Genomic DNA, 13,856 nt, shown 5'->3' on the forward strand with positions numbered 1-13,856 from the left:
CAGCTCTCCCCAGAAGCAAGAAAACCAGGGAGCTGAGACTCAACACTGTAATGTTGAAGATGTAAAATAAAGCTGCTGCAAGGACAGCGAAATGCAGATTGATTTTTGTGAATTTGGATTGTTTCTGACACTTACACATTAGTGTAAAGAAAGTACCCCTTTTTCTTCCTTGTGCTTTCTTACCTTCTTATTTTATCCCTATAGTCACAGGCATTTAGGCACAAGTCAAACCTTTTTTGACATAAGTCTTTGAGAGCGGTTTGTAAATTATAATATTGATGCTGATGAGACAGTATGGTATATGTGGAGACTGCAGGAGTCGGGATAAATCTCTCCATGTGGGTAAGCCCCCTGCTCAGGCGTCCTTGACCAAGACTTGAATCCCCACCTCCCCTTGCCTCAGAGTCGCTGTTATTGAATCTTATCCTGATCCCTGACTGAGGCAGCAAAAGTAAGAAGGAGCAACTGTCAAGGGAAATTTTATTTCCTGAGAAATCACATGAATATTTAATCATTTTGGCTTAAAACCAGGACCTGGCTGGAATTTTGCAGTGGAGATGCTTGTACCAAATTCATGAAAAGCCCTCCTGAAACAGTGACTTTTTCTTTGATGAACTGTTTAACAGCACCTCTGTTATCCGCAGCCAGGCATGGAGATGCTCGACAGCTCACCCAACAGGATGACTGCACCTATTCCTGTCTCCTCTGGGAGGAAAGATGTGGCTTTAGCTTTTAGTCGTCTCCCTGACGGCCCCATGTGCTAATACTGCTTTCATGTCCTGGGGAGAGAGAAGACTAATTACTGACTGCACAGTCTTCCTGCCAGTCCCCCTTGGAGAGCCATACACTGTTAATTGGACGGCATCTCCAAAGGGAGCTGAACTGCAGATGAGACCGACCTTTTCCTCATGTAAACAGCATTACATAGGAGACATTTTCAATTTCTCATTTCCCTTATTGCACCTCCATTACACAACATCCTTGTTTACAACAATTCTCCATTTTATCTACATCATTTAAGGCACATTCTCTCAAATAAATGTGAATAACCTTTTGTTTAGGGGATTTGATATAGAAATTGTTTTAGTCCATAAGCAGTGAGAGCAGTCCATTTTCTACTAAATATTGGATATTTGACTGCATTAATATTAGAATAGTCTTAGTCTGGCATTGCCAGACCTGTCTCAACAGCACTGTAGAGAATGACAAGAAGATAGTCTGAAACTGCAGGCACAGCAATGCTTTTAGCTAAATGTTAGCATTAACATGCTAACATTCTCAAAATGGCAATGGTAGCATGCATATTTTTAGCAGGTATAATGTTATCCATGTTCAAAATCTTAGTTTAGAGTGTTAGCATGCTAATATTCTCTAAATAGCACAAAAACACAACTTGATCGGGATGTCTGTAGTTTTGCAGTTACTTGATTATAAATTAAAGAGAAATAAAAATATGGCCCAGATGATGGTGCTAGATGAAAAGTTAAAGGTGTCACCAAAGTAATTAGAATTCATCTGTGTCAAAGTTTGTGTTAATTCCTCCGGTAGATGTGGAGAAATTTCACTAAACGCCAAAAATGTCAACCTGCTGGCAGTAGAGAAAAAGTCAGTCGATCACGAGTTAGTAGGATTCATCCTCTGGGGAGCAGATCCATCCAATAGTTGAAATATTTCAATCTGGTTGTGGAACAACCAACATTGTCATCCATGGAGCCATGTTGCTACCATGGCTAAAAATGTGTTTTATAATGTTGTATTCAGCCTCCCTGCTTCCTTTTGGACACTTTGTGTAATACTAGCTTGCTATAATTCCGACTTGCTCTTTGTTAATAACTGGTACATAATGCTGTAGGTCCTTTTGGTGTGTAGGCTGGACTCTCCATCATAACACCCAAACATGGAAGCAATGAACAAATATATTTATTCAATTCCAGTTTATTAAATAAAAGTGATATCTGTGGAATCAAAGTTTCAAAATAAAGCTAAAATTAAAAAGTAGCAACAAAATGACATTTGATCTAAGAGTTGATCAAAGTCATCTTCACATTTTAGTAAGATGATTTTTTCCATATGGAGAAAACATTGTTTACACGATAGGTTAGACATTTTTAAGACTGCATAGGCAAACTTAATCAACAATGTTGACATGCAGTAAGTATGTTAAAATTCTGCTGCAATACTGATTAATGCCAAGTTTACTGAGCCTATATCCTGAGAATCATCAAATAAAAGAACAAAAAGGCTAGGTGCTCAGTTTGGCCTAATGATATACAGTACATGTTATTATTCTTTGGTAATCTCTGCAAAATGTTCAAGTAAAATATTCAAATCATCATTGAAATGCATTTTAGAGAGGATTAAAATTAAGATCTGTCTAGGCCTCATCAGGAAAGGCAGGAACACTGGTGAGAGCTGAGATGAGCCTCTCAAACACGCTGATGCCTTTCAGGAAAACATGCTCGTTCAGATACTCGTTGTGATCGTGCAGCAGAATTGGCGTCCGGTTCATTGGGGAAAAGCCGATAGCAGGGATACCCACCTAGATTAAACAAAGAAACCTATTACCGGGCACAGAACTGCAGGAGCGATATGTCTTGATAAATCCTGATGAAAAAGTCAAATTGATTCCCTTCTATCATATTCAGTTCTTATACTTACCGCTCGAATAAAACGGCTATCTGTGGCAGCTGGAAATATCTCCTTTTCCAGAGTAATGTTCCTACAGAGGAGATATTGATGTGTTATTGTTAATGTGTTATTATTACTGAAGTTTTCATGATACAAGGACTGATTCAGTGCAGTCCTTTGCTAGGATTATCTAGATAAATCATGTCATAAACATATCCTAAAAGTGCTACAGCCTTTGTTAGATAGGCATTATAAAAAGATCCTACATACATTTACAGTTGAATGCATATTCAGTGGAAAAAGAAAATCAGTTTTTCGTCAGATGCCAATACAAGAAAAGTCCCTGTTGACAGGACAGATCGCAGTTCTTTCTAAACTAAAAGATTTACCGCCTCCCAATTGTATACCTCAGCCAGGCAGTCAAGTTGCAGTTTACATCAATGTCAGTTCTGACTTAGGCCTGTTGCGATAGTCAATAAATCAATTAATCGCACCATAAAAAAAATGAGCTTGATCATTTTTCCGGACGCAATAATTTTCATTTGCATGCTTGTTTGTTTTCCTTTTTTCTCTCTCTCTCTCTCTCTCAACCAAAGAGACTGGATGACCACTCTCGGTTCCTTAGCGTATCGAGGAGTGAACCCCTCTTGTCAGTCACATGGTCTTTGTGTGGGAAAGCGGGACTCCTGGCGGAGAGAGAGAGAGACAGAGGAAATGCAAGGCGCCGTCAAAATATAAATAAAGTACATGAGCGATATCCCCCGTGTTTCTTGGTGTCCCGTTTTCTCTCTTTCATTCTAAACCACACAGTTGACAACCTGCCAGTGGAGTTGGTGGAGAAAGGATCGAACATAAACGCCATAGGCTGCTGTGGACTTGTCAGTCTCGCAAGCGTTCTCAGGAAAGTGGCTGCATGTGTCCGACAATGCACAGAACATTAACTGGTACAAGCCTACAGCTGTTTGCTGTCAGTGTGTCAGAGACTCCGTTACCTGCGTGTTGGTCAACGGTTAGTGATCGGTTATTTAATTTCATTGTGCTTTCTTTTGGAAGGCAGGCTGCCAAAAATCAGCACTTAAACAATAGCTATCAGTAAACAGAAGTGATGTGGTGGCTGCCGTCTGGTGTGTATGTGTGTGTGTGTGTGTGGTGTGTGTGTGTGTGTGTTGGGCCCGCCCCAGCAAAGCTCCAACCTGCAGAGGATCAGAAAAAAGTAGCTACACCTTAGCCAAAATTAAATCTGAAAACAAAAATATTTTGGAACAAACATTTACTTGCGATGTGGCAGATGGCCACATACTTAAAATGTCTTCCAGTTCCAGTGTTAAATATTCACTAGAAATAAAAGTTTATTGATCTTTGTACCTTCATTTATATGCCATTATCATTATCTTAGATGAAAATGGTCTCGAAACGACAGTATTATTGTTTATCGCAATAATTTCTGGGACAAGTTATTGTCCAGCATAATTTATTATCGTGACAGGCTTATCCAGACTCATATAATGTATGTAGTGAAGACTTTGAAGCAATTCATTAAAAAGTATTATTAACGTGGATGCTTCACACACATGTTGAACCAGCAACACAGAAGATCTAAAATCACCACAGTTTCAAGATTACCGTCACCAATTCAGTATCCAACCAAATGTCTCCTTTTCCGTTTCTGAGTATGGCACTGAATAATGGCCAGAAAAGTAGACAGAAGATTTTATTTAGAAGATTTAGAAATGTTTGATTGTTCATCTACTGTAAACAGATGATGAGAACTGTCAAATTAGGTACATTGGTAGGTGGAGATGAGCCTTAATTAAGTTACTAACTTTTATAGTAAAAATTCTATAATATATATGTAAATTTTATTCTTGTGTTTTATGTTTCTCTTTGTTTTTAACTGTCTATTCATGTGTTTTACCGGTTTTTAATGCTTGTGATTTTTAACTGTTTTTACTTGTGTTTTATCTGTTTAACTGATTTTGTGTAAAGCACTTTGAATTGCCTTGTTGCTGAAATGTGCTATACAAATAAAGCTGCCTTGCCTTGCCTTGCCTAATATAGAAAATTATAAAGTTTTTTGCACAAGATCGGACATCTGCACTCTAACGTGCAAAGGAAATGTTGAAATTACATTCAGATGTATGGTGTACTCACATTGCCTTGCAGGTAGAACTAAAGGCGCTCCACCAAGGATCACTCTCCTCTGTAGAAGTCAAGTTCTGGTTCATATGTTTCTGCAATGGATGGCGGCTAATTTAATCGCTTTGACAACAGGAACAAGGCAACAGCTATTTTATAATTGAGTCAATGCTCACTGACCTGTGCAAATTCATAAGTGACATCTTCTCCTGCTTCTTTACACCACTCTTTGATCTGTCTTTCAAATTCCTGGTAGGATTATAATAATTTAGAGTCAACATTGAGCTATAGGTCATTTCACATGGACGCATCTGCCAGTAGATCAGATGTCCGAGACAGACAGACAGACAGACACACACCTGTAGGTTTACTGTAGGTGGTATTCTTAGGTCAAAGCTGACATCCATTTCAGCTGGGATGACGTTGTAGGCCACGCCTCCTTTGACCATGGTCATATTCACTGTGGTGACATCCCCAAGCGTAAAACATTCACTGGTATTTAGCCTAAAAACACACACACACACACACAATAATAAATGTAATTAAATCTAAAGCAGGATTGCATTTTTTGCAAGGCCAACACTAGACTTTTAATCAAAGAAAACTACATCAAATCTGTTATTCTTTGTACCAAAGAATTTCCGCTCATGTTCATAGAGGTAAGGTTCTAAAACTGGTATTTTAGTTAGAGTTAAGTTAGTTGTCTGGAGTTCTTAATTTCCTGAGACTTAAAAAGAAATGACAGCCTTGTAAAATAAAACATTAATTAGCATAATTACAAGAAAAGCCTATTTACATACTATATATACTATTTACACACACTAGTGCATACACACACAACCTGCATAACATAATCACTATTTCATTTTTTCTGTCATCCATCCATCCATCCATCCATCTTCATCCGCTTATCCGGTATTGGGTCGCGGGGGCAGCAGCTCCAGTAGGGGACCCCAAACTTCCCTTTCCTGAGCCACATCAACCAGCTCCGACTGGGGGATCCCGAGGCGTTCCCAGGCCAGGTTGGAGATATAATCTCTCCACCTAGTCCTGGGTCTTCCCCGAGGCCTCTCCCAGCTGGACGTGCCTGGAACACCTCCCTAGGGAGGCGCCCAGGAGGCATCCTTACCAGATGCCCAAACCACCTCAACTGGCTCCTTTCGACGCGAAGGAGCAGCGGCTCTACTCCGAGCTCCTCTCGGGTGACTGTGCTTCTCACCCTATCTCTAAGGGAGACGCCAGCCACCCTCCTGAGGAAACCCATTTCGGCCGCTTGTACCCTGGATCTCGTTCTTTCGGTCATGACCCAGCCTTCATGACCATAGGTGAGGGTAGGAACGAAAATTGCCCGGTAGATCGAGAGCTTTGCTTTCTGGCTCAGCTCTCTTTTCGTCACAACGGTGCGATAAACGGAATGTAATACCGCACTGGCTGCTCCGATTCTCCGACCAATCTCACGCTCCATGGTCCCCTCACTTGCGAACAAGACCCCAAGGTACTTAAACTCCTTGACTTGGGGTAAGGACTCACTCCCTACCCGAAGAAAGCACTCCATTGGTTTCCTGCTGAGAACCATGGCCTCAGATTTAGAGGTGTTGATTCTCATCCCAGCCGCTTCACACTCGGCTGCGAACCGATCCAGTGAGTGCTGAAGGTCACAGACCGATGATGCCATCAGGACCACATCATCCGCAAAAAGCAGCGATGAGATCCCAAGCCCACCAAACTGCAACCCCTCCCCGCCCCGACTACGCCTCGATATCCTGTCCATAAATATTACAAACAGGATTGGTGACAAAGCGCAGCCCTGGCGGAGGCCAACCCTCACCTGGAACGAGTCCGACTTACTGCCGAGAACCTGGACACAGCTCTTGCTTTGGTCATACAGAGATTGGATGGCCCTGAGAAGGGACCCCCTCACCCCATACTCCCGCAGCACCCAGTTTACCCGCACTACCCGTTTGGGCTTACCAGGTCTGTCCAGAGTCTTCCCCCACCCCCTGACCCAACTCACCACCAGATGGTGATCAGTTAACAGCTCTGCCCCTCTCTTCACCTGAGTGTCCAAAACATACGGCCTCAGATTAGATGAAACGATTATAAAATCGATCATTGACCTTTGGCCTAGGGTGCTCTGGTACCAAGTACACTTATGAGCATCCCTATGTTCGAACATGGTGTTTATGATGGACAATCCATGACTAGCACAGGAGTCCAACAACAGACAACCACTCTGGTTTAGATCAGGGAGGCCGTTCCTCCCAATCACGCCTCTCCAAGTATCTCCATCATTGCCCACGTGTGCATTGAAGTCCCCCAGGAAAACTATGGAGTCCCCTACTGGAGCCCCATACAGGACTCCATTCAAGGTCTCCAAGAAGGCCGAATACTCCGAACTCTTGTTTGGTGCATATGCACAAACAACAGTCAGAGTTTTCCCCCCCGTCACCCGCAGGCGTAGGGAGGCGACCCTCTCGTCCACCGGGGTAAACTCCAACGCAGCGGCACTCAGCCGGGGACTTGTGAGTAACCCCACACCCGCCCGGCGCCTCACACCATGGGCAACTCCGGAGTAGGACAGAGTCCAACCCCTATCCAGGAGTACGGTTCCAGAACCGAGACTGTGCGTAGAGGTAAGCCCCACCAGATCTAACCGGTAGCGCTCCACCTCCCGCACAAGTTCCGGCTCCTTTCCCCAGAGAGGTGACATTCCACGTCCCCAGAGCCAGCCATTTCTTTGTGTCATTATTCTGTTAAATGGGTTTTAGCACAGGAGGCAGATAATTATCTGTACAGGAGTAGTCCATACATCAGGACATCCTACATTCTTCAGCTTTGAATGTGGCATTTTACTGTACACACTGTTCATTAAAACATCTTGGTAGCATTACTCTTGGGAGGAGCCAGCCATAAACAGACACAAAGGCCATTCAGAGCAACTCTTGCATAAATAGAACAGTCAAAATGACAGTATGTTTACAGCCATTAGTGAGATGCTTTCAGCATATGATTTGTATCTAATGAAAAGCAGCATAGAGGACTTTTAATACCAAGACTTCATGTAGGTAATCAAACTTTAAAGCTCACATTTGGAGAATAACTTCACCATGCAGATTATATTTCAGTAAATATGTTCATGATTGAAGAGAAAAGGTGTCTCGCCATATACATTATTTGATAAGACAAGATGAAAAACAGTTCAATTTCACCTGTGTTTCTCCCTCTGTCTGAAGTCCAGGAAGGAGTTTATGACATGGCGCTGAGAAGTACAAAGCAGTATGGTCACTGATAGTGTTCTACTTAGTCCTTGTAACAACATGTTTTATGATTAAATAGTTTTATTAATTGGTTGCATAACACTGACACTTACCAGCTTCTCAGCTGCTGTGTTCTCCACAAACCTCGACCCATGGCCTGGACTGCCTGGGCAGTGGATTGTAATCCCTGGAAAGAGTAAGTAATTCTGCATGATTCATGTTCGATTTTATCAACCTTTCACAAATCCTTAAATCTGATAAGATTTTTTTTATTGTTTGTTTTTTACACTCACACCAAGGGTTCCTCTCGCCATAAAACACAGTGAAGGCCTCGCCAGGATTGGCCAGACCTACAGGACACATGTAGACAAATAAAACACTTAACATGTAACATTAGCCTAGTGCATAAATATAACTACAAAAAGGAAAACTCTGGGGCAAAGGACAGAAGTTGTATGCACAGATTAGCAACTACACCACAGGAGGATTTATGAACCTCTGCGAGCAGGGACTGAATTTCAGCACACATTTGCAGTTGGCTTAAAAATCAATGAGGGTCATTTGGCACAGTCGGTAACATAAAAACATCTAAATATTTGGTTGTCAGACTTTGACCCCAACGACCATCGCACATCCAACATCTGACTTTGTGCACATCAGAACAAATCAAACACTGGCTCTGAATCAAACACCAATATGCTGACAGCTGCATTTTGGACACGTCAAACATTCGCCTAGGGATGGACAACAAATACATTTATCAAATTACTGACATTATAGATTTCTCACAGACCTAAATGTATAAATATTGCAAATTTTTAGAAATTGTCTCAAAGACATCCAACAAAAATCCTACCATCCAATTTCCTCCACCTTTATCTGGCTATACTGTAATTCATTAACATCACAAGTAAACTCACAAGGAAATAAAAGCATCTCTAAACTAAAAAAAATGATGCATCTCCCCAGGGGTCAAGGTGCTAACTATGAGCTGCAATGTTCCCAGTTCAGCTGGGGACCTTTGTTGCATTTCTCGCTACCTCATTTGCTATGCTCTATCCACTGTCTTTAATAAATGCCCCAAAATGTTAATTGTTATATTTATTTTATTAAGCAAATGTGACAATTTATAGTTTTATACATTTGAAATCTTATCATCCAGCCCTAGTTTTTATTCTGTATGAATAACCCATAAGAAATTGATTTATTATTTATATATATTGTATTTCTTCCTTTTGTACATGTAGTATCTGTATGTATACAGATGTACACATGTGCGTAAATGTGTCCTACATATTCATCTTATTGCATTATGTGTACAGACATATGTAGGAGTACAAGTAATTCCCACTATTGTTATACTTGCAATATTATATGTTGGACTTGGGGTTTGGGGTGAAAATGCAAGAAAAAAAGGCATTTATGTTTATTGTACCAGTTCCTGTGGAATCAATAAAAACGTTAAAAAAGGAAGGAGGAAAAAAGTGATAATGCCTGACAAGATGTCTTGATATGGGAATATGATTAACGTTCAGGATGCCACAACAATAAATGATTTAAAGTTTCCTTCTTTGAATCCTTCATTTTACCTTGGAGGGCACTAAACCAAATAGTCTTAACAAAGGGAAGAAGGAGGTTTAAACGTAGTCACCAGTGACTGGTAATGTAGCATGAAGCAAATGTGTTGTTGCTACTAATAACCTGCAGTTTAATAAACTGTACCCTGCACAATGTCCTAAAGTGATTGTACAATATTGGCAGGAATGTTTGAGGTGTCAAGATGTACAATTTTAAACAGACAACTGCAAACTAAACAGAAAACTGAATTTTCCATGGTCATAGTTGAAACTTAATAACTCCACCCGGTTTCAACTTATTAAGTTACTAAGTGACCTGCAGAGTTCAGACCCTTATTCATCGCATTTTCAAAAGATGTTGCAAACAGTTATTTATTTACCTTCATCAAGCGCAAAGCCAATGTTTAATTTTTGGAACTCCGGATGCTCCACAAATGTTTCCATTCCCTTGTGACCTCCAACTTCTTCATCTAAAAAGAAAGAAAATATATTTTAGTTGTTAATGTCAAATTTTCATTTGCCAAAATGCTTTAGTAGGATAAAGCTTGACTTCTGCTTAACCTGTAATAGTAGTAGTAGTAGTAGTAGTAGTAGTAGTTTTGGATAACAGATTATATTTTAATTAAAGGCTCTGAATACCTACACCGGTGTTTTCAACTATTCTGGCTGATTAAACCTCTCCTCAGGTTGGGAATTACATAAAGTCACCAAACTCCACATACCAAAAGGTGCACTCTAAAACCCAATAGAGGAGAAATGCAATCAAATATCTTACCAGGAACAAACATTAAGTGCACAGTGCGCATCAGTTTCCGTCCATCCGCCTTCAGTCTTCTGACTGCCTGGATGTACCTGCAAAGAACAAAAGAAAACACGTCATGTTATGACAAAAATGAAAAATGTCTGAACTGACAGTATGCAGGTTGAGTGAGTGGGTTTTAAAAACCGGTGTTTCTCACAGAGCATCATTTAAAGTGAAGATCACAACACTAGAGTACAAATCCTGTTTAATAAAACAAGTTATCAAGGCAGTTTATACCCACTGTATAGTTACACATTTCATGTCCTGTGATCCCCGGGCATAAATGTTGCCCTCTGCATCTTTGAAAGCACTGAAAGCATCGTATTTCCAATGTTCCTGGAGAAGAGATTGATATCACATCTATTTTTTTCAAGTCTATTACAGATAATAACAGGATTGTAACGCCATGAACAGAGACTAACGCCATACCTGGTAAACGGGTACAACATCTGTGTGGGAATTCAGTAAGATGGATTTCAAAGTCGGGTTTGTCCCTTCCCATGTTATAATCGACACAACTCTGCCTGGACAAACCTACAGGGAGAGGGAGGAGCAGATAAGGCCCGCTGTTTTAGCATTACTAATGCATGTACTGTGTTTACAGCACGTACACAAATGTTTGCTACATGAATTATATTATCATCACTGACACACACCTCAATTTTTCTCATGGGTAGCTCAAGCTCGTCTGCTATTCTGTCCAGGAACCGAAGAGCAGCATCTTTATCAATAAACAGAGTAGAACAATCTGTTTAAATAATAATAATAGTATAAAACCTTCATGGGACAGTAAGACGTTTTGCTGCTGTTGGACTTCAGTAAGGCCACAGAAAACCAAGAATGAAAATAAAGCCCTAAATCACCTATCCATTTTCAGCCACTTTCAGGTCAGTGTGAGGAGACAAATGTGTGAGGAACGTAGCCTAAAGGTCCTTTGTCCTAACTAGCTCTCACTACTTGGGTATCTCAGATGCTCCCTGGCCAGCTGGAAGATATAGTCCCTCCACCATGCAAGGTCCTGAAAATGACCCTGAGGCAACACAAATGGCTAAGGTCTATTATGAAAGATGAGGCCAAAGTTCCTTCTGACAAAACAATCTCAGCTGCCACTATGTGCAATCCCATTCGTTTGGTCAGGGCCTCAGTTTGTTTTGGTTGACCAGTGAAGTGAGAGCCTTGCTCAGCAGCTTAGCTTTCTTTTCAATACTACGAGTCTTATACATAACTGGAAGTATTTAATGGCTAACTGACATAGATAAGAATTGGACTTTGATGAATCGTAAATGAGATGATACAAGTGATACAGGCAAATGCAACACACACTGGACTTAGAATGTTTACTTTTAAACACAGCTACAAACATGTGTTTTAAGTAAAATTATATAAAATAACAGCTGTTTTGACCCTGATCTCCAACAAACTGGGAGACATAAACAGTGTCTTGTGATGGAGATATCTCACCGTAGTCAGGGTCTGGGTGGACAGTTTTGAGACGGAGGTACTCTCTGAACAGACTCACAGAGAGATCCTCTCCCTCAGGAAAGCTCTTCCCGCCTCCAACACCTGGACCATCTTTGTCGGGCAGCATGGTGTGATTTATTTACTCCTCTGAGGACGCACAGATAACACCATTAAAAAAAGCAAGACATTACAATCAAACATAATAACCAACATGCCAGGATCAAATGAGAAATCTATAGGTTAAAAGATTCAAAATCCTTTATTAATCCCACAAGGGGGAATATAGCTAACTTGTCACTTTCACTTATCACTTACCTTGAAAATTTAATAGTATTGCTCTTGTATAGTTCATATATTGTTTTTTTTGACTTACTTACTTACTTTACTTATAATAAAATAAAAAATATATTTTTTATTTTATTTTTACTTCTCTGTTTATCTATTTCTGTCTTTGTGTTGCTGCTGCGACATCTGAATTTAAATAAAAAGGCTAATCTTATGTCAACTCATAGAGTCTTTTCTCTGGCAGAATAAACCCACAGAGCAAACGCACTGAGACGTTAACTAATGGTAGCTCCAGTCCAGATGCTGTATCAAAGACCTGTAACATCAGCGTTGGCTGTCGTTACCTGCTCGTCGAAGTTGGGCGGAGGACCAATTTTATGCTAAAATAGCTAACGTTAGCTTGCCTTGTAACGTTAACGTTTGCTAGCTAGTTAACTTATTCTGTCTTTAGTTGTAGAAGCTCTGACTGCGTCTGAACCGCTGCGTTACTTAAAGCTGTGGTAGTAAACAGGGAACAACGTGGATTTATTTAATTTTTTTTTAGCTAAGATTAGTTATTACCACAATACTCACCCCGCTCAGTCAGTTGCGCAGCATCAGTTTGTGTCACAAGTCAGCTGACAGCAGCAGACCGCTGCTGACTGGAACAGTTTCTGCCCTTCAAAATAAAAGACCAGTCGTCTGTTTTGAAGCATTAACATATATTGTTAAAATATATATTATTTAATCAATAAAATGTACTAAATGTATCATAAGTAAAAATTTTCCTTTCAGGATTACTCATGCATTAATGTAAAGAAGGATTTAACTGTTGTAGTCGGTCGAGGTGTATGGTGGAGGTGTTTTTTTTAACAATTTTCTATGGGACGGTAACAGGAATTATGATTTACATATCACTTTCTGTGTTTGCATAAAAATCCAAAATACAGATGGCACTCTAACAAGATAAACCTGTGAGACACTACAAACTGACCTTGTGAAAGGCACAGGATGTTCGGGAGGGTAGGGCAGGCGGAGGAGATGCCCTGCTTGACCAGACATAACATCAACACGAGAGGAGACGGCATCAACCCTGTTGTGACTGCATTTCATTCATAAATAAGCTACTGTTGGAGGCTTGCGTTAGTCATATTTTATACTTTGCTGTAAGTGCCAGAATTTGACTCAACTTGCAAGTAAACAAATTGAGAGAAATACCAGTGGTCTGTCCATTTATTGATAATATAATTATCCTAACAGAAACATATCTGCAACTAATGATTCTTTTGGATTGATATTATTTTTCTTGAGTAATCGATTCATTTGATTGCTTGGTTTGTAAAATTTCAGACAATTGTGACCCTTGCACAATGTTTGTTTAGTCCAACCAATAGTCCAAAACTTTTAAAGGATTAAAAATACATTGAAATTATTAAAGTAATTTCAAGGAAAAGCATTAAATCCTCAGACTTGCAAAGCCGGAACAATGACATTTTTTGCATGAAAAATTACAAAACAATTGTGAAAATTGTAGGGTAGTAAAACATTGTATTTCACTCTGAACCGCAGTGGGGTAGAAGTATTAAGTGACATGAAAAAAAATGCCTATAAGTACCTCACATTTGAACTTAGGTACAGTATTTGACTAACTGTACTTAGTTACTTTTAGCCACTGAACTGACCAAGCTAACTTTAAAAGGGTCACCTTTGAAAATAAAAACAGACTTAATG

The 13,856-nt window shown here is 40.1% G+C and overlaps 1 protein-coding gene and 1 long non-coding RNA gene across 4 annotated transcripts; one reads left to right on the top strand and one right to left on the bottom strand.

Moving 5' to 3' along the window:
- Positions 1–2,112: 2,112 nt before the first annotated feature.
- Positions 2,113–12,770, bottom strand: LOC116687883 (aminoacylase-1). Of its 3 annotated transcripts, none has more exons than XM_032513585.1 (15): positions 12,720–12,769; positions 11,862–12,008; positions 11,057–11,121; positions 10,830–10,934; positions 10,642–10,736; positions 10,374–10,450; positions 9,979–10,068; positions 8,315–8,371; positions 8,135–8,208; positions 7,974–8,023; positions 5,124–5,268; positions 4,945–5,013; positions 4,780–4,859; positions 2,659–2,719; positions 2,113–2,539 (listed from the first exon to the last, which is right to left on the bottom strand). In XM_032513585.1, exons 2-15 carry the CDS (start codon positions 11,986–11,988, stop codon positions 2,375–2,377), a joined length of 1,260 nt encoding a protein of 419 aa, XP_032369476.1. In that variant the 5' UTR covers positions 11,989–12,008; positions 12,720–12,769; the 3' UTR covers positions 2,113–2,374. The 3 variants fall into 3 exon arrangements, with proteins under 3 accessions (XP_032369476.1, XP_032369477.1, XP_032369478.1); XM_032513586.1 differs by having other exon boundaries at positions 12,708–12,729; XM_032513587.1 differs by lacking the exons at positions 2,113–2,539; positions 2,659–2,719 and adding exons at positions 3,058–3,076; positions 4,121–4,151 and having other exon boundaries at positions 12,720–12,770.
- LOC116687884 (uncharacterized) lies at positions 5,596–7,750 on the top strand. Its single transcript, XR_004331655.1, has 2 exons — positions 5,596–5,637; positions 7,494–7,750. It is a non-coding gene; the product is annotated as an uncharacterized LOC116687884 (long non-coding RNA).
- Positions 12,771–13,856: the final 1,086 nt, after the last annotated feature.

This window comes from Etheostoma spectabile, chromosome 4, assembly GCF_008692095.1.
Source record: "Etheostoma spectabile isolate EspeVRDwgs_2016 chromosome 4, UIUC_Espe_1.0, whole genome shotgun sequence".
Lineage (NCBI taxonomy): Eukaryota > Metazoa > Chordata > Actinopteri > Perciformes > Percidae > Etheostoma > Etheostoma spectabile.